Raw genomic sequence first — 21,701 nt, 5'->3', positions numbered from 1 at the left:
AGCACAGACTGCAGTGGGACAAGCACAGAAACAGGGAGGAGTCAGGGTAGTTCAGGTGAAAGTCACTGGTGGTTTTTACTATGGTGGTAAACAATGGAAGTGATGAGAACTGGTCAGATTTGAAAATATACTGAAGGTAGAGCCAAGAGGATTTACATATGCAACATACCTTCATCAGGAACACTGCCTTACAGGTAGATTTTTGACCAGGTACATCTTTTGCTGAGAATCACTGTACTGACTTCAAATTCTGTGACAATAAGGTCCATTGTTTTCCTATCTGTATATACTTATTAAGCTAAGCCCAGTGTTTTGCAAAGTTGTTAAAATTCATGTGGACGTTTGAAATTAATTACAAGAGATTTCTGGTTTCAGTCTGACACAAGATTAATTATTTTGGGTCTTATCTTATTCCAGAATTTCTGATATACAGTGTTTACAAAATTCAAGAGGACCCAACACAGTGGTGCATGCCTGTAATCCCAGCTACTTAGGAGGCTAAGGCAGGAACATAACAAGTTCAAGGCCAGCCTCAGCAACTCAGTGAGACCCTGTCTCAAAATAAAAAGGGGTGGAGATGTAGCTCAGAGGTAGAGCACTTACCCAACATGCATGAGGCCCTGGGTTCAATCCCCAGTACTGTAAAACCAACGCTACCCCCCAATCTCCTCCCCCCAAAAAACACACGGGGACATTAGATATAAAATTGCTAAATTTAAAACCTTGTTTTATTTAAATGTGTTCCTTATGATACAGCACAACCTTTCAAAGTCAATCAAGCATTGTAACATTAATAATGTTTCTTCAAAACTCATTAACAAATCACAGCCTACTACCCCACAGCTTCAAAAATTCGTCAAGGCAACTTCAATGTCCAAAAGAGCACAATATGACAGACTGTGGCATTAAATCTCATCTCAATGTAGATTTAAGAAAAGCAAACTAAAGCATATTATCAGACTACCAATTTTTTTTTTTTTTTTGGTGGTGCTGGGGATTGAACCAAGGACCCTGCACATGCTAGGCAAGCACTCTTACCACTGAACCACATCCCCAGCTCGAGGTACTTTTATTTAATATGCCTACTTCTCAACACTGGGGAGTTTTAAAAAAACAGAATCTCTTATGAAGCAAAATCATAAATAAATAAAAATTTAAAAGCACAGTACCAGGAAGAATACAGGGACGTGGAAAATGTGTTAAAAATTAAAAGGACTCACCTTTTGCTTTTTTACCTTTTAATCTCTTGCAAAGTCCAAAGATTACTAAGATTAGAATCTATTTCATAATCATACCAATTAAGTAGTTAAGAAACAAACAGGGCAGGGGGTACAGCTCAGAGGTAGAGCACTTGCCTCATGAGACCCTAGGTTAGATCCCCAGCAGTGCAACCTATCAACCAACAAACCCCCTCCAAATGTAAAGACTGGAAAGATCTTTGTTAGTTATCTAGAATCATTTGGCCTAACATTATTTCCAATGAGTGACTGTTAGGTTTTAGGCATAAACCAACACAGAAATAATATCAGGGCACCATGGTGAGAGGGTGAGAACTTCTGATTCTGGTTTCCTATGTTTCAGGCCAGGAAAATAATAAGAGGAAACGTTTGTCATGGGAATGAGCACGTGTGCTCAAAAAGGCAATTTTATCTGAACTTATTGATTTCATTTTCTCTCAAAATTTCAAAGATAAAACATAAAATATGGGGCCAAAGGGAGTCGGTGTCTTTGAGTTTTTACTGGTGTAACAGTCCTTCAGCCTGGTGCTACAGAAAAGAATCATAAAAAAGAAAAGGAAAAATTTTATTTCAAACAGATTCCATGGCATGCATGTTACAGCAAAGGCTGGATGTGTGGCAAACAGTTTCATTTTAAACCTGCATGGATGTATAAATTATACATTACTTAGGAATGTTTAACTTCTGTTAAAATGTAGATTCAATCCAACATCACACCAATTTTTACATTTATTGTAGATACTATATTAGTGCTAGAGGTTAAATTTTCATCATCAAAAAATGAGAATAACCTTACAGCTACCTACTAAGGTAATGAGCTGTGAAATTAATTCCATAGTATTGCTCTGAAAATATACCCCTAGGTTGTTAAGAGAAATTCCAGCTCCATCCAAATGCATTATTTAACTGGGATTCTTTAGTCATCATCTACGGTTGGCTTGATTGTCACTCCTCTTCTTATTTGACCCCAACCAATTAAACTGAAAAATGAAAATAGAAAAAAACCATGAATATTAACATCCATTTCATTAGCATCACCACACAATTATATGATAGAACTGGTTGGACCTGCCTATCTTCTAAATTCAAATTTGTTCCCACAACCTGCTCCTCCATAAAGAAAGGGCACACTAATTTCTTAGAATCAGGTAAGATCTGGCTAGCATGATAGGAAAAGCAAACAAAAATTGCTACCATGAATATACTTGTCTTTACTCTATCAAAATATACCTAACCCTTCAGATCCAACTAAGAGCTCTTTATTCCACTGAAGGAATCAAGCCAATACATAAATCACATCAGTCTGATTATTTTTTACAACCTCATTCTATGCTGTTCCCTTTGAAAAATGCTTTTCTATCACTCAGCACCTCAACAGATCATAATGCATTTAGTGTGACCCTACATGGTAAAGGAAATTTAAGAGAACCAGAGGAACTCAGTCTATAAGCAGATTTGTTTTGTTTTGTTTTGTTTTTTTGGGGGGGGGCAGTACTGGGAATTAAACCCAGAGGTGTTTTACCAACCACTGAGCTACATCTCCAGCCCTTTTTATTTTCATTTTGAGACAGGGTCTCATTCAGTTGATTAGGGCCTCACTAAGTTGCTAAGGTTAGCCTTAAATTTGTGATCCTCCTGCCTCAACCTTTGGAGACACTGGTAAACTGATTACTCTTGATAGCAAAGGGACTTCTACATCCTCTTTCAATGTCTGTCCTAGTCAATGACCAGGCTGGTTGTCACCTCAATTGCAGCTTCTTGAACAAAGTCCACCTAAACATGGATAAACCCACAATTCTTAAAAATAAAAGGATCAGCCTGGAGTGCTGACACATGCTTGTAATACCAGTGACTTATAAGCTGAAGCAGGAGGATCCAAGTTCAAAGCCAGCCTTGATGACTTTGAGACCCTGTCTCAAAAAAAGGACTGGGATGTAGCTCAGTGTTAAAGCACTTCTGGGTTCAATCCCCAGTATCAAAATAAATAAAGGATCATTCAGATGCTCTCTTTTTTCTTATTGGGATTTTAATATACTTGCCAATTTTATTTGGATAGAATCCTCTTGTAATATTAGTAGAAAGTCCCAAATATACTCTTTAAATAAAAATATGTTCAAGTTTATGAAATGAAACATTCAACAAGTGATAATAACACAGTTCCATGTTGAGTTTTTTTGTGGTACTAGGGATTAAACCCAGGGCTTTGGGCTTGCCAGGCAAGCACTCTATCACTTAGCTACAACTGCAGCCCTTTTTATTTTATGTAGGTTTTTTGTTTGATTAGTATAACCACACAAAAGAATAAAATCAAATAAACACAAAATATGACAAAGCAGAATTATTTTCTTAAAATACAACAAAAACTTTAACTCGTCAAACTTCTGAACAGTAAGTAATAAGAGACCATCAAGGGCCTACTATCAAGCCTTAATTAAAGGAGGTAGATGGGCTGAGGATATAGCTCAGTGGCACAGTGTGTTCCTAGTATGTGCAAGGACCTGGATTCAATCCCCAGTAACCCCCTGCCCTCCTGCACACACACAGAGGAGGTAGGTGGTGAGGATAGAAAAGAGTCAAGGGTGATTAGAATAATTATGGGGAGAGCTGAGGTTGTGGCTCAGTGGTAGAACGCTTGCCTAGCATGTATAAGGCACTGGGTTCAATTCTCAATACACATATAAATAAATAAAAGGTCCATTGACAACTAAAAAAAATATGAACAACAAAATTATGGGGACAGAGCTGAGCGTGTTGGTCCACACCTGTAATCCCAGAAGCTTGGGAGATTAAGGACAGGAGGATCATGAGCTCAAAGCCAGCCTCAGCAACTCAGTGAGGCCCTAGGCAACTTAGTGAGACCCTGTCTCTAAATGAAATATAAAAAGGGCTGGGGATGTGTCTCAGCGGTTAAGTGGCCTGGTTTTAAAAAGAGAGAGAGATAAAGAAAGGCTGAAGAAGTTCCAGATCAGAGATCAAAGACACACAAAACCTAAATGTAACCCAAGATTCTAGACTGGAGGTCTATAAAGGTTATTATTGGAACAAGTGATAAAACTGGAATATGGGGTATAGATTTTAGTATTTTGTCAATATTAAATTTCTTAAAGTGGTTATGAAAGAGAATATCTTTGTTTTTTGGAAATAGAAATGAAGTTTAATATAATAGATCAAGGAGAATGACATACACAACGTACTTCCCCAATATGTACATTCTTGTATTTTTGTTGTTGTTTGGTGGTGTTTGTTTGGGTACCAGGGATTGAAATCAGGGGCACTCAACCACTGAACCACATCCCCAGCCCTATTTTTATTTAGAGACAGGGTCTCACTGAGTTGCTTAGCACCTCATCTTTGCTGAGGCTGGCTTTGAATACGTGATCCTCCTGCCGCAGCCTCTGGAGCTGCTAGGATTACAGATGTGCACAGCCATGCCCAGCTTTGTTTTGTTTTGTTTTTGGTACCAGGGATCAAACCCAGTGCCTTTCACATGTTAGGCAAGTACTCTACCACCAAGCTTCCCACAGCTCTAAAAAGTTATACATATACTGTGGCTGGAATTGTGGCTCAGTGATAGAGCACTTGCCTACCATGTGAGACACTGGGTTTGATTCTCAGCACCGCATATAAATAAATAAAAAAAGAAAATTAATTGACAACTATTATATACACATACACACACACACACACACACACATATATATACATACACATGTATATATATGTAAATGTGTATGTGCTTGTGTCTGAGAAAGGAGTATACAGGAATTTTCTGTATAATTCTTGTGATTTCCCTGTTTAGTTTTTAAAAAGGCAAAGACAGGCCATGCACAGTGGTATATGCCTGAAATTCCAGTGGCTCAGGAGGCTGAGGCAAGAGGATCACAGATCACGCGTTTAAAGCCAGCTTCAGCAATTAGTGAGATCCTAAGAAACTCAAAGAGACCCTATCTCTAAATAAAAATATAGAAAAGGGCTGGGGATGTGGCTCAGTGGTAAAGTGCTCCTGGGTTCAATCCCTGGTACCAATAAATAAATAAATAGCCACAGACTAGGGGTAAAACTCAGTAGAAGGCAGGCTTAATATGCACAAGTCCCTGGGTCCATTCTCTGGCACCAAAAATAAATAATAACAATAACAATAATAATAAAAAACAACAATGGAATTATTGACTCTAAATTCACTGGTGTTTGCATAGGGAAGCCAACTGTAGTATCTGGACTAAAATATGGGACTACAAATGGAGGCTACAAATAGTTTTCAAAGTCATCAAAACAAATAGTTGAGAGCTAAAGCTACACTAACTATTGTGTTCAAAGAATGTGCATCTGTGTTTACACCACCATGAACTTAAGGAAACTGATCCTTACATTGGCAAAGGCTAATAAACTTACCGCCAGTGTTTCTCAACTCTTCGACTAAGGGCAATCTTTTCTCCTACTTCTGTGCACACAGGATTAGTCAAAACAATTTTGCCCAAATCAGCCTTGACAGCACTAACTCTCCCTCCTGTTGACAGTGATCCTATGTTCACCATGAGCACTTCATTCTTAGACAGTTTTTGGACCTATGGAAACAAATTAGGGAAGAACAAATCCCAAAATCAAAAACGTGCTTTCCAAGAATGAGTGGGGACTTACCAAATATTTTTGGAATTAAGATAATTATAACCCCACAATTATGTATGACTACAGTGTACCAGGAAAACATGTGGGGCAAGACAATTATAAAAGAAAAAAAAATTCTACAGAAATTTCATTATAATGAAATGTGAACTAAAATATACTCTAAAGATAACAAACTAGTTGATTTAGCACATGCTGATTTCACACAAAATCTACTTTAAAAAAATAAGCTAGTAGCTACAGCATAAAACCTCCTAAAATTCTGAAGAACTTCTATACAGAATGAAATTGTGTACCCTTTACTGGGAATGCCTAGAAATACAAGCGTTCTGGATGTTTTTGGAGTCTAAAATATTTGCCTACACATAATAAGCTTATCTTGGGGATGGGACACAAGTCTAAATACAAAATTCAATTGTTTTATATAAACCTTATACACACAGCTTAAAAGAAATTTTATACAATATTTTTAGTGCACCTATGTTCTGACTATGACTTATCACATAAGGTTAGGTGTGGAATTTTCCACTTGTGGCATCTTCCACTTATGGTATCATGTTGGTGCCTAAAAAAGTTTTGGACTTTGGACCTCAGATTTTTAAATTAAGGATAAACAACCTATAGTAGAGATGAGATACAAAATTTCCTAAGTGGGGCAAGGCAGGAAAATGGCTATGTAAGAGTTAATATCATGTGCATGTATGAGTATGTAACAAACCCAATTATTATGTACAACTATAATGCACCAATAAAAAATTATTCCAGAAGAAGAGTTAATCAGATGATTCTGGAGATCCAATTCAACTCATGTATCTAAGCCAGCAACTGAACTCTCTGAGCCTCTTTAAAATTTGCTACCACCTACCACACATGGTTGTTTCCCCAGTACCTCCCCTTTCCTGCCCCTTCTTCTCCCTCCCCCATCTCTTTCCTGTATTCTACTAATCTCCTTTCGATTTTCATGAGATCTCCCCTCAACCTTTCTTTTCCTTTTTCTACAAATTCTTACTGAAACACAAGGATATTAGGAATATAATGTCTATGTCATACATGACACAAATTCTTTTCCCTACTTTCTCTCTCTTTTTTTTAACCTTAGGCTGATTGCCATATAGTTGTTCTTGATTTTCAAGAAATCAAAATAATTTACCTTATTTCTATGTTAACTAAAAACTGGGTTTAACATCATGGCCACTTTTTTGGAAAAAGAAATTACAAAGAGCACTTGCCTTTGCTGCTTTCTTGTCTCCTTCAGTGCGTACACCTAGAAGTCGTCTAAGCAGGAAATAGGAAATTTCCAATTCTGTGAAAATCTCAGGTAAAGCTCCAACAGCACCAAGTACCTGCCCCACCATTCTGTCAGCACGGCACAAAGTGGGGTCGATTTTCGTTCCAACTCCTAATGTAAAAAAATATGGACATAACCCTGAAACACTTATAAAGTAAATTATTTGCCCAAAACTTAGTCAAACAAGCGTAGTATATTTCTTTTTTGGGGGGGGTAACAGGGACTGAATTCAGGGGCACTTGACTACTGAGCCACATTACCAGCCCTATTTTGTATTTTATTTAGAGACAGGGTCTGATTAAGTTGCTTTGCACCTCCCCGTTGCTGAGGTTGGCTTTGAACTTGCAATCCTCCTGTCTCAGCCTCACAAGCCACTGGGATTACCGGCACGTATCACCGCGCCCAGCTAAGCATGGTGTACTTCTACACATATTAATACACACTTGTATTTTAATGCCCATATAACAGCTACATAGGAATAACAAAATACCTGTTTCATCTGAGGAAAGAGAATTGACCCACAGGTCCTTTGGGGAACTGAGAACAGAAAAATTCTCTTTGTTAAATTCTAAACAAAAGGCAAATAGAGATAATAACCTGATACAAATTGAGTTTGAATATCCTTACTGAAATTTGAAAAGATATAAATTGAGCCAGGCACAGTGACACGCCTGAAATTCCAGTTAACTCAGGAGACTGAGGCAGAAAGATATTGAGTTTAAGGCCAGCCTCAGCTACTTAGTGAGACCCTGCCTCAAAATAAAAAATCAAAAGATATATATGGGGATATACCTCAGAGGTAGAACATACCCTTTGGTTCAATCCCCAGGATTAGGGAAAAAAAAAAAAAGAAAAAAATCAGTAATTTGCAGAATATTCGCATGCCATTTCCTGGAAGGTTGATCAAAAAGCTAGCTTAGTTAGGTGCGGTGGCCCAAGCCTGTAATCACAGAGGCTCAGGAGGCTGAGATAGGAGGATCGAAGGTTCAAAGACAGCTCCAGCAATTTAGTGAGGCTATAAACTGAATGGCTGCTACATAAAGATTATCATTACAATATTCTACTTTCTATTGTTAAGTTTGAAGAGTTCCATAAATTACATTCTTTTCTCTTTTAAACCAGGGACTGAAACACAGGGGCACTTTACCACTGAGGTACATTTTCAGTCTTCTATTTTGAGACAAGGTCTCACTAAATTGCTGAGACTGGTTGAACTTGTGATCCTCTTGCTTCAGCCTCCCTAATATCTGAGATTACAGGCATATGCCACCACACCTGGTACCATAAATTACATTATAAAAAAATGTTTCCAAGCTGGGCGCCGCGGCACATGCCTATAATCCCAGCATCTTGGGAGGCTGAAGCAGGAGAATTTCAAGTTCAAAGCCAGCCTCAGCAATTCGGCAAGGTCCTAAGCAACTCAGTGAGACCATATCTGAAAAAAGTTTCCAGAATTTCCTTCTCCACAAAAGGTAAAACTTTATGCAATAATCTCAATTACAGGATATAATAGAAAAATGAACTATATAGTAAAAAACCAGAGCACCAATTTGTTTGGTGAAAAATAAACTGCTTTTTCACCCAACGTTTTCTTCTTTAATCCAAAGATATGATAATAGCCCTAATATTTGCTGAATCTTCACTTTTTCCCCTGGCACTGGGGAGGGAACCCAGGGACACTCTACCATTGAGCTATCAGACCTTTGCCAGCCTCATCAACCTAGCAAACTTAGTGAGAAGTGAGACCCTATCTCAAAAAACAAGGGGCTGTAGTTGTGGATCAGCGGTAGAGTGCTCGCTTAGCACATTTGAGGCCCTGGGTTCTATCTTCAGAAATACATAAAAATAAATAAAGATACTGTATTTAACAACTAAAAAATATTAAAAAAAAAAGGACAGAATGTAGTTCAGTGGTAAAGCTCCCCTGAGATCAATCCCCATTATCCCCCCACTAAAAAAAAAAAAAAAAAAAAAACTCCAAAACCCCCACAACTTTGAGTAATTTCCTACACAGGGAAAGTTATTTAAAAAAAAAAAAAAAAAAAAGACATGGTCTCACTACATTGCCCACCCTGGCCTTGAACCCCTTGCTCAAGTGATCATTCAACTTCAGTCACCTAAGTACCTAGGACTACAGGTGCACGCAGTCACACCCACTTAGAGGTTATCTTCTTTTATTCCCACATCAATGTAAATATTGTTATTATTTTTTGGTAGCTGGACAAAATACCTTTATTATTTTATTTATTTATTTTTATGTGGTTTTGAGAATAGAATCCAGAGCCTCACATGTGCCAGGTGAGCACTCTACCACTGAGCCACAACCCCAGCCCAGTGTAAACATTATTTGACTGACATCTTTGAGTAACTTTCCATTTGCAAAACACACACAAAAAGTAACCACTCTCAAGTTGGGCATGGGCATGTTTATAATTCCAGCTATTCAGGAGACTAAGGCAGGAGGATCATAAGTTCAAGGCCAGCCTCAACAACTTAGTGAGACCCTGTCTCAAAATAAAATATGAAGAGGGCTGGGCATATAGTTCAGTGGGAGAGCACTTACCTAGCAAATGCAAAGTGCTGAACTCAAACCCACATAGGTGTGCACACAGACATAAAACCACCAAAAACAAAAAAATAAAACCCAACCACTCTCTCTCATCATGCCCCTACAAAAAAAGTATAAGCTAGGTACTGTTGTGGCATGTGCCTACAGTTCCAGCTACTCATGAGGCTAAGGCAGGAGGACTACTTGAATCCAGCAGTTCAAGGTTAACATGGGCAGTACAACAAGGTCCTGTGCTCAAAAAATTAAAAAATCAACAGGCCAGGGATATAGACAGTGAGTGATAAAATGCCCCTAGGTTCAATAAAAAAACAAACAAAAAACCACTACAATATAGCTTTATGAGTAATCCATTTCCCATGAAAAGTATCATGAATATCTACAAATTAAAAGAAAAGGGATGAGAGGTTGAAATCCTTACCAATAAGACCCCCTGGAGCAGCATACTGAAGATCATTATGTTCGGCAAAAAGTGATACAATTTTGGAAAAGATTGGTTTACACATGAGTTTTCCTTCACTGTCTTTGGAAACAATACCAGGTCTGACTTCTATCTCCTGGCCCACCTGTAAATATATAATCAGTAATGAAAATTACTATGAATTAACACAATTATCATTTATCTATCTAAAGTTCTAACAGTAAGACCATGAAACCAAAATGGCAAACCTTCCTCTATTTCAAAGATCACCATTTTAATAAAAGGAAAAATAAATGTGAAAGAGACCTTCAAAATCAGAACCACTCATGTTACTACCTACCACACAAACCCATCACCACATAAAATGTGCTTCATACTTACAAGAAGCCTATAAATTTAGGTTAAGACACATTACAAAGACATAAAAGCAAACAAATTTATATCAAATAACGAACACCATAAACCATTTTATTCAACTTGGATTATTCATCCTTTTTCTTAAGACAGGGTGAAACAAAAACAATAACAACTCAAGCCTACCTTACCTTTAATACTCCTTTCAGAATACTTCCACCAGCAACACCTCCCTTAAGGTCATCAACTTCACAACCAGGCTTGTTGACATCAAATGACCTAATAACTAAAAGAAAACAAATTAAAGCTATTTCTATTAATTTAAACTTTATAAGAAATATTCTTTTCCATGTTAACTTTTCAAAAATAGAATACCATTTAAGCTATTAAAAAAAAAAAGTTTGTTGGTGCACGCCTGTAGTCCCAACAGCTCCAGAGGATGAGGCAGGAGGATCCCAAGTTCAAAGCCCGCCTCAACAACTTAGCGTGGTCCTGTCTCAAATAACAAAACAGGGGCTGGGGATGTGGTGCAGTGGTTAGGCTCCCCTGGATTCAATCCCTGGTACTAAATAAATAAATAAGAATATTGGAGGCTGGTCATGGCGGCACATGCCTATAATTCCAGCAACTTGGGAGGCTGAGGCAGGAGGATATTGAATTCAAGGCCAGCCTCAGCAACTCAGCAAGACCCTGACTCAATGTTAAAAAAAAAAAAAATCTAAGGATATCTCCAGTAATGTATTGGACTAAATGCATACTTTTAACTTGTGTCTACTTGCACTGAGAATACTTATTAGCTCTGAATTCCTCTATCTTCTATTCCAGGTGAAACTCAGCTGGCTAATTTTCAGGTGTGTTGCTCATGTTTTAATAACTGAATGAAAAAGGGTACTTCTGCTGAAGTACCTAAGTATTGGATGCTATTTTGTGGGGGCATCATCATCTGTATTTTGTGTTATATAAGAGGTAGATACACTAGTCTTCATTTCTAGGAAATTTCTAAGTGTAATTTTAATATACCCTCATGCTATAATTTTTATGACTAGCAATGTGAATTTTGTATAACAGCCCATCATTATGATTTGTTCTCACAAAGGAAGATAGAAGCTAAGGCCAGTCTTTTAATTTCTCTTAGATCAAAATAAATTTTTTAAAAATTAAAGATCGGGGGGGAAAAGAAAAAAGAGGTATAAGTTGGCTCTTCATATCTGAGAGTTCCATGTCTGTGAATTTCAACCATCTACAGTTCAAAAAATGTTTTGTTTTTATTTATTTACTGGGGTGGGGAGAGTATTGGGGATTGAACCTAGGGCTTTTACCACTGAATTATATCCCAAGCCCTTTTTATTTTTTCCAAAGTAAACCTTGAACTTTTGATCCTCCTGCCTCAGCCTCCTGAGTTGCTGGGATTTCAGGTATATGCCACCATGCTTGGCAGATTTAAAAAAAAAAAAATATCAAGAGTCTGTAATGAATACATACAGTTTTTTTTTTGGGGGGGGAGGGTGTCATTATTCCCTGAACAATACTATTTATACCTCATTTATAATATATTAGATACTACAAGTAACCTAGATATGCTTTTAAGTATCCAGGAGGGGTTAGGGTTACAGCTCAGTGGTACAATGCTTGCCTAACATATATGAAGCCCTAGGTTTGATCCCAGCACTACAAAAAATATAGAGGACAATGTGGGTGGATTATATGCAAATTCTATGTCATTTTATATAAGGAATTTCTGTATTATGTGACTTCTGCAAAACTACAAAACAACTCTAGGACTACATGACCTATACGGTCACTCGAGCACTTTTCCTGCCAAACAACACAGGAACCCAAAATGAAGACCTAAAGAGGCTCAAATGTCTATTTTGAAACAGCTCCTATATTTCTTCGTAGGAACCACAAACTTAGATGATCAAATTACACCAAGATTAGTTTTTCGTTAATGGTACAGTGACATCATTTGTATGGAAAATATAAAAACATTATAATTCCATGTTGGTCACATAACATACCATAAACTGAGTATCAAAAAGGTTAACAGCGTGGTTGGGTTGTGTCTCAGCAGTAGAGTGCTCACCTAGCACGTGCGAGGCCCTGGGTTCGATCCTCAGCACCACATAAAAATAAATTATTGTGGGGGCTGGGGTTGTGGCTCAGCAGTAGAGCATGCGCCTAGCATAGGTAAGGCCCTGGGTTTGATCCTCAGCACTACATGAATGAATGAATGAATGAATGAAGAAAGAAAGAAAGAAAGGTAGGTAGGTATTGTGTCCAACTACAACTGAAAAATAAATATTTAAAAATAAATAAAAAAAGGTTAACAGTTTCTATAGCACTCAGGATTCTGTTCCTCATACAGTAATTCAATCTAACATTGCCAACACTATCTCAGAATTAATCAATTTCAAAAAACTTTTATCCCTCTGTACAAAGAGGAAATATTAATAAACACTTATAAAGGTGAATCACTAATGGAAAAGACCAAAATAAGAGATAAAGATTGGTTGGACATAGTGGAACATGCCTGTTGTCTCAGCTACTTGGCAGGCTGAGGCAGGAGGATCACAAATTTGCAGCCAGCCTTGGAAACTTAGTGAGACTGTCTCAAAATAAAGTAAGGGCTGAGGATGTTGCTCAATAGTAGAGGGTTTACCTAGCATGCTCCAGGCCCTGAGTAGAATCCTCAGTGAGAGAGAGAGACAAACACACATATACACACAGTTAAAGATGACTCCTATCACTTACCAATAAGTCGGGGTTCTGAAGTAAAGTCTCTTGGTGGTACTGGTATTTTCTTTACTATGTACTCACAAACGACTTCAATATTGTATTTCAGCTGAGCAGAAATTGGAATAATGGGAGCTCCTTCTGCTACTGTACCTACATGGCAAAATTAAGAAAGATCAAAATTCTTCAGTTTTAATAAACTTGTTCTATGCATCTATTACATAAAACAAGATTATTAAAATAGAAGCCTAACAAACCCACACAAATGCCAGCAATAAGTAGAAAGCAATAATTCTGTTTGGAAAGATGTTAAAATATTTCACCATTGTTTTAACTACTGAAAAGGAATACTATTTCCTTTACTAACACTCCTGGGAAAGAGTACTTGTTGAAAAGATTTCTAATAACATGTTATTAACTTCCTAATAAATGTTAAGATAAAATTACAGACTCTGCTAATCAAAGACTGCTGGCATATATAATATTTGCTCCTTATTAATTATACGTCTAAAAAACTGGTCAAAGAAATAGACCAAACATAATCAGATTTTAATCAAAATGACTTCTTTTTCATGGTAACAGGGGTTGGTAGGAAGCTAATCTTTCTAATAAGAAAACCAAGATTCTAAGAGAGAATCGAATGTGAACAATGAGATGCATCATGTCTTCCTTGAAATAAAAAACATTATGCTGCTAGAGAAAGGGACACTTTATTCATTCTACTATCACTAAGCCCCCGCCCATGCCAGGGATTAAATCCATGGCCTTATGCACGCTCTACCACTGAACTATACCCTCAGCCTTGAGGACTTTTTCTAAAAATCTGATGAAAGATTCTAGAATATAACTTCATTTCTAACTTTCAGCCAACAAAAATATATTTTAGCATATCAAATTCAAAAACACATACATTGCTAGTTACATCAAGTTGCTAACAAATACTAGTACAGAAATTAAGGCTTCAGACCCTGAAATTTACCTTGTTTTAGGTAAGTGTCCTTTATTCAAAATTAATATCTAGTGGCTGGATTAAATGTCTCAAAATGATTCTTGGTTTTATTAGATATTATGGCTTCTTACCTTGTACAAATGCAAGGATTTGTTCATACTGTTCTTTAGCCTGGCTTTCTTTTACCAAATCAATTTTATTCTGTAGAATCAAAATATGCTTCAGTTTCATGATTTCTATAGCAGCTAGGTGTTCAGAAGTCTGAGGCTGGGGACAAGATTCATTACCAGCTAGTTGATGAAGAATAAAAAAGATGTGTAAGTATAGTTAGAAACATCCAGACCAGGCAAATTCAGAGATAGAATGCATATTATTGGTTGCTAGGGGCTGGGGAGAAAGGGGATTGGGAAGTGACTGCTTAATGAGCATGGAGTTTCCATTTGTGGAGAAAATGTTCTGGAACTAGATAATAGTACTGCTACAATCACTACATTATACAACACTGTAAAAGTACTTAATGCCATTTAATTTTATACTTTAAATGGCTAAAATGATAAATTTTGTTATGTGATTACTTTATCACCACCTACCGGGGAAAAAAAGCAGCACTGGCATCCAATAAAGGAAACGTTAGAATATTCTAGCCTTACTCAAGGCAAAAGTCCTGAATATTGTTGCCAAGTATCAATATACTTCTAACATAAATTTTAAGCTAAAATAATAAACCACCTTATGTGACCTAGATGGGGAAAACACACTATTGACCTTTATTCTTTTGGATACTATGATAAGAATTCACAGAAACTATTAGCCCCAGGTCTATTTTGATTAGTCTTTTGTAATAGCTTTCTAGGTAGAAATGTCATCCTGGACGATGTTAGTTCTCATTCATATTACCCTTAGGCAATGGCTATGGCCCTTAGAGGCTTTAGTTCCTCTTTAAATATTCCACCTTGGATTTGTTCCACATTGACTAGTGCAAACAAATTCTGATGTATTTACCTATCAAAAGAAGAGCTGCATCCATCACTGCTGCACCATTCAGCATAGTAGCCATCAAAATATCATGGCCAGGACAGTCAACAAAGGAAACATGTCTAACAATTGAGAAATGACAGTTTTCAGATCAATGAATACTTACAAATACAAATTGTAGATTTCTTTAAAGTTAAATCACTTAGGAAATATTTTTTGCTGTTGTTTTTGATGGTACTGGCAATTAAACCTGGAGTGCTCTACCACTGAACTACACCCCCAGCTCTTTTTTGTTTTGTTTTGTTTTAAGATACGGTATCACTAAGTTGCTGAGGCTGGCTGCAAACCTGTAATCCTCCTACCTCAGCCTCTTAAGCTATGTGTCACCACACCTGACCTAGGAGAGAATTCTTTTTTTTTTTCTTACATATATGACAATAATAAAGAGAATTCTTATTGCTATAAAAATGGTTAGAAAACTTGGTGTTTCTAGACCTTGGAAATAAGATTACTTGCTGAGAATAAAATCACTGCAGATCATTACAAAGCAAATAAAATTAGCTACATGCAGAAATAACTGAAGTGACAAAAAATCCCAAACCCAAAGTGAATATGATATAGAATACTGGTATAAAGTATACACTGGGAATGTCACTCACTGATTTGAAAGCCAAAACCGAATGATGTATAAAAATGGTGTTAATAGAATAAAGACTATTATCTGAACAATTTGAGCTGGGCATGGTGGTACATGCCTGTAATCCCAGCTATTCAGAAGCTTGAGGGAGAAAGATCTCGAGTTTGAGGACAGCTTCAGCAGTTTAGCCTCAAAATAAAAGGGTTAGGAATATAGCTCAGCGGTAAAGTGCCCCTAGGTCTAAAAACAAAAACAAAACAAAACACCACATTAAAGCATTTACACTGATTTCCGAGATTTTTAGCCTACCCTCCACTTCTAAATCTTGGGCCCAGAGTGGCTTCATCCACCTCTCCCTAATCTTAGCCCTGCCGTGATCTAAAATCTCCTTGCGGGGTATCTGCATCCCCCATAGTCATTACCAAACAGACATCAGTGTCCTCTGATAATTAGAATATGCAATAACATTCAGAAAATAGATGAGGAATAAGTACATGTGTGGTAGAGTAGTACTAAGAATGGCTTTGTTCCTCTATCTTAAAAAGAAAATGTTTAAAAGAAATTTAGAAAGCCCAGAATTGTTTTTCTTCCATTCTGCTTATGTAATATTTTTAGTTTACAGAACCTTTAATTATTATTATTTTTTTTATTTTATTTATTTTTTTGGTAGTATCAGCAATTGAATCCAGGGCTTCATGCATACTAGGCAAGCACTGTACAACTGGGCTACACCCCTAGCCCCTTTTAAAATATTGGTTCTTTTTAATTATGTATAACATTAGGATTCACTTGACATAATTATAAAAGCATGGAATACAATTTGTTCCAATTCAGTCTCTAGTACTTCTCCCTTTCTTCCCCTCCCTCCCCATTACCTTCCCTCTACTGATCTTTCTGCTATTTACTTAGTTGTTTTCATTTTCTGTTTTTAAATTAGTGCCTTGTGAATACCCAGCCCTTTTTAAAAAATTTTATATTTTAAGGTTGGGGATGTAGCTCAGTGGTACAGTGCTTGCCTAGCACAAATGAGGCCCTAGGTTCCATCCCTAGTACCACTTAAAAAAAAATTATTTGGGACAAGATCTTAGTAAGTTGTCCAGGCTGGAATCAAACTTGTGATCCTCCTGCCTCCGTCTCCCAAGTAGTTGGGATTATAGGCATGTGCCACTGTGTGCCTGGCCAGAAATGCTAAGGTTAGGGTTAGAGTTCAATCCCCGGTACCTCCTCCCCAGAAAAAAAGAAAAGAAAAAGAAAACCATTCAGCAGTTAGGTTCATTATTTAATAAGTCAAATGTTTTCTTAAAAAAAGAAAGAAAGAAAGCACAACAGCAGAATAAAAGGTGTAAACTTTTTAACACAAAAGTGGTCACCTGACTAATTTGAAGTTCCCTTTGGTCCCTGGAATATCTGTAGGAAATTCATCTGGTGTGCCACTTCCACATGACCTATAACATTCTGGCCGAGGACAACTTGGGTCATCCAGTTTATAAATCTACAAGTTTCAAGAGAGGAAAAAGAAAATGATTTCAAGTTGTTATCTGCACAATAATTAAAAACAAATAGTTTCTAATTTCATAATATATAGCTCACCTTAGCATTAGCATATCCAAGCTTGATTGTAATGTTTCTTTCTAGTTCATTTTTGAACCTGACAGTGTGAACTCCAGAAATGGCTTTTACAACTGTGGACTTCCCATGAGCTACATGACCAATTGTACCTAGAGACAAAGAACAAAAATTATCTCAAATGAATTCAATTATACCAAGTATTTCTTTCAAATAGTGTTAAGAGGAGAAAACTCAAACCCACAATTCACTATTAATGTCAATGCAAAACCAACGACTTCAATTTTTCTTACTACATATCCTTACCTACTAAACACTTGTTCTGATATAGAACTGAAAACTTTCCATGTAACTAATAATCTTAGCTCAGTGGTAGAATGCTTGCCTAGCATGTGTGAACCATGAGTTCAATCCCAGTACTGAAAAAAATAAAAAAACAATACTTAATTAAAAATACTTAATATTTTGTGAAGAAACAGTCCAGCATACTGATGAAGTAAATAAGTATAACAAGTCCAGACATCACAAAAAGGAATTCATGAAAATAAGAAAACAACCTAAGTTTAATTAATGCTGTTAAGGACAGTACATTCTTTATAACTTTTTCATAGCCTCATGGTAGAGTCTTAGGTTTTACTGTGCTATTTGTACAGACTCTCAAAATATCCAAAATTTACATTGTCAGTGTAACTTCTCCTCTAAAGTTCTAGGTGCCAATTAAGGGGGAAAAATAGTCTACTTAATAATAGCTTATGTATCAACTAAATATTTCATAAATTCTGTCCTTTCAATAACCCTGTGTGGCAAGAAGAGCTGTATTTTCATCTCTTTAATTTCTGCCACATATGATTACATATTGCCTCATGCTATTAAACTTTCATATGTCTATATTTTTTCTTCTCAAGTAGTCTGTACACCCAACATGGGCATTTCTTTTCTCTTTGTATTTTATTTTTTCCAGTACTGGGACCAGGGAGTGAACCCAGGGGTATCCTATCACTGAGCTAAATTCCAAATTATTTTAAAATTTTGAGACAGAGTCTCACTGAATTGTCCAGGCTGGCCTCAAACTTGCCAAACTCTTGCCTCAGCCTCACAAGTAGAGTCCCTGGGATTACTGGCCTGTGCCACCAATCCCAGCTTTACATGAGCAGCATTCTTTACCCCCACCATCCACACCAAAATCTAACAAATGCTCAAATGGGGCTTCCCTCCCTCCCCTTTTGGAGACAAGGTCTCACTAAGTTGCCCAGGCTGGCCTCAAACTCCTGAGTTTAAGCAATCCTCCTGCTTCAGCTTCTCAAGTAGCTGGAATTACAGGCGTACCACTGCACCCAGCTCAATCTTTTTTTTTTTTTTAATTGTTTAGTGGTTGTTGGACAAGATACCTTTATTTATTTATTTTTATGTGGTGCTGAGGATCAAACCCAGGGCCTCCCACGTGCTAGGTGAGCGCTCTACCCCTGAGCCACAACCCCAGCCCTCAATATCTATTCTTAAATATTTAAATCCTCATACTATTCAAATAATTACATTAAAAGGAGATATCAAAATTACTTGAAGTCATTTTTATCTTACCTATATTAATTGTGGCTTGTCTGCTGATAACTTCATGTGATAGTGGCGTCAACTTGGTAACATCCTGCAATGAAATACATTTATTTTAAAACATAGTACCTAAGACAAATCAGAATCGTTCCTTTGACTTTACATTCCCTACGTACAGTACAGTTCACTACCATCTTTGGAACTCTTTTCTTTAAAGCGCCTTTCTTGTATAAGTGATATTGTATTCTAATAGTTGGGAAGCCCTAAGAGCCCTTCATTATTTCACAACACAAGCCTCCTAACCTCACTACAGGGGGTCTGAAGGCCGGAGGCCCCCAATCTTAGGGCCTTCGCTTGTCCTCAGCGTAGTGAGGGCAATATAGACACCCAGACCATCACAGGTGAGAACCCTAGTGACATCCAATACCAAGACTTAGCCAAATCTTTAAGGAACTCGAGGTCCCACGATCGCACAGCCCACTCCCAGCTCACATGGACCCACAGAGTGCAGGCGGGATCGCGGGTTAGGGAGCCCGGCTTCGGGGTTGCCTCCTAAACTCACGCTCCCGACACTCCGGCACTGCCTTGTTTCAACGCCTGCCGGGAGGATCAGTTATCCCCACACCCGAGCTCATTCTCCATCTTCCCTAAGCGAAACCTCACCAAGGTGGCGAGATCCTGCCGAGAAAGGTGCGGCTGCCCCAGAGTCACTCCAGCCTCTCCCCCCGCCATCTTGCCCGGAGAGGAAGGAAGTTGCTCTGGCGGCCGCCTGACAGTACGCAGGTCCCCTAGGGCGGGGCGGGGCGGGGCAGGAAAGCGAAGGCGGGAAGGCCGACTAGGGCCCCGACTTAGAAAAAAAGGATAACAGTTACAGGAGTGGCCTCACTGCCTAGACGTCTCTTGACTGTAATTGCATTTGGCCTACAGAAGGTTTATTTTTAAAACACGATGCAAAGATTCGGGACCTATTCCTTGCAGCAATGTTAGATATTCGTACAGGCAACGCTGAGGGCAGCCCCAAAAGAGGACCCCTGCGAGGCGGGCAATGCAATGTGACATGCGCGCTGGCGTGGGAGAAGTCATTTCCGTTTCCCGTGGGTTGTGCCGAAAGAGTTCCCAGAGCCTGGGAACCTTACGTGGGGTGTGTGACCAGAAAGAAATTGCCTTGCAAACACATATACATATATATACATATACATATACATACATATATATCATGTTATATGTATATATGCTTGTTTATTTTAACCATTTCTATATTTTAATGAGATGAAAACGGCTCCGGGTCCTCCCCCGCCCATGACGGGGCTCTTGGCAGGGAGGACGCCTCGTGCTGAGCTGGCCATGCTCACGTCGCCGCGCCGTCCGTGGCCTGCGTCTGCGAAGGCGCCCTCATGCGAAGATTTTATGAAGGGCTCAGCAGCGAATAGCTTGTTCCCAGGCAGCAGTTTCAAGGGCCACGGAGGCGGTCCTTTGTGACGCCAGACTCTGTTCACAGTGAATTTAGCATCACATAGAAGCTAGGTGTCTTGAGATTGTCCAGACGGTGTGTGTCTTTTTAAAAACAGAGCCAAGAAAACCCACATCTCTAATGGAAGAATTATAGATAAATCGATATTTTTAAATTAAAAGATTTTTGAGACTTCCTTAAGCCCTTTTCCTTAGTGTGTTAAAAAGAAGTGATTTTTGGATCTCTCCTTACGTTTCTATATGAATTGTCTTATAAACAGTTGGTCGTTTCTAACTAGGAAAAAAATGTGAGAAGAGGTGAATAAGAATTTAGGCTATCTACATTGAATACCCAAATAAATATAAGATTAATAAGTATTTTATATCTTTTTTGTTTTTGTTTTTGTTTTTTGTACTGGGGATTGAACCCAAAGGCATTTTACCACTGAGTCACATCCCCAGCCCTTTATATATATATTTTTTTTATTTTGAGACAGAGTCTCCCTAAATTATCTAGAGCCTTGCAAAGTTGCTGAGGCTGGCTTTGAACTTGTGATCCTCCTGCCTCAGCCTCCCAAGCCACTGGGATTACAGGTATGCACCACCCAGCCTGGATGGTGTTTTATATCACATAAATTTTAGGTACTGCAATTTACCTAATATAGGAAGCTATGTGTCAGTAAATGCATTCACTGGATAAGTGATGATGAAAACTACAATATAATGTACTTGGGTGGAGGTGTTTATTGGCTTTAATCTTACATTCTAAATAATTATACCAGACAATTAAGAAAACCCATTGAGGTGATGAAAATGCTCTGGAATCAGACTGTGGTGATGGTTGCACATTCTTTGTGAATATATTAAAAATTAGTGACTTGTACAGTTTAACATGGTGAATCTTAAGATATGTGAGTTATATCTCAAAAAATGCATTGATGCCATATGTGCTGGCCCATAACTATAATCCCATTGACTCCTGAGGCTGAGGCAGAAGATCACAATTCTAAGCCAGCCCGGGCTACTGTCTCAAAAAATATAAAGGGCTGGGGATGTAGCTTAGTGGTAAAGCTCCCATGGGTTCAATCCCCAGTTATGGGGTGGGGGGAGCATTGACAGTAAATAGAGTACATAATATGCTCTATCATCAAAAACTTATTGGGCCAGGTGCCCAGTAAGTGGCCCATGCTAGTAGTCCCAACTACATGGTAGACTGAAACAGTGGATCATTTGAGCCCAGAAGTTTCAGGCCATGTCTCAAAAAAAGTTAACAAATTATTGGCCCCAGTGAAGCATGTTAATTTTATATGAACTTCATGACAGTCCAATGAGGTTTCTAGTATTATTCCCATTT

At 38.0% G+C, this 21,701-nt stretch overlaps 1 protein-coding gene across 1 annotated transcript; it reads right to left on the bottom strand.

Annotated features, from left to right (window-relative positions):
• Positions 1 to 701: 701 nt before the first annotated feature.
• Positions 702 to 19,667, bottom strand: Eif2s3 (eukaryotic translation initiation factor 2 subunit gamma). The gene is made up of 12 exons (XM_027927354.2): positions 19,562 to 19,667; positions 18,929 to 18,992; positions 17,375 to 17,502; positions 17,155 to 17,276; positions 15,175 to 15,269; positions 14,304 to 14,462; positions 13,242 to 13,376; positions 10,682 to 10,776; positions 10,137 to 10,281; positions 7,091 to 7,260; positions 5,631 to 5,803; positions 702 to 2,218 (listed from the first exon to the last, which is right to left on the bottom strand). The coding sequence occupies exons 1-12, from the start codon at positions 19,628 to 19,630 to the stop codon at positions 2,155 to 2,157; spliced, it is 1,419 nt and encodes a 472-aa protein (XP_027783155.1). The 5' UTR covers positions 19,631 to 19,667; the 3' UTR covers positions 702 to 2,154.
• Positions 19,668 to 21,701: the final 2,034 nt, after the last annotated feature.

This window comes from Marmota flaviventris, chromosome X, assembly GCF_047511675.1.
Source record: "Marmota flaviventris isolate mMarFla1 chromosome X, mMarFla1.hap1, whole genome shotgun sequence".
NCBI lineage: Eukaryota > Metazoa > Chordata > Mammalia > Rodentia > Sciuridae > Marmota > Marmota flaviventris.
The sequence above is the reverse complement of the archived record's forward strand: the minus strand, read 5'-3'. Positions and strand labels throughout refer to the sequence as shown.

Excerpts from the sequence above, each read along its gene's own strand:
- Eif2s3 (XM_027927354.2), bottom strand. The coding sequence starts at position 19,630 with ATGGCGGGGGGAGAGGCTGGAGTGACTCTGGGGCAGCCGCACCTTTCT. Across the intron at positions 17,277-17,374 it reads TTGGATATGCTAATGCTAAG|ATTTATAAACTGGATGACCC; the intron begins GTGAGCTATATA and ends TGAAACTTGTAG. Across the intron at positions 14,463-15,174 it reads TGCAGCTCTTCTTTTGATAG|CTGGTAATGAATCTTGTCCC; the intron begins GTAAATACATCA and ends TTCATCAACTAG.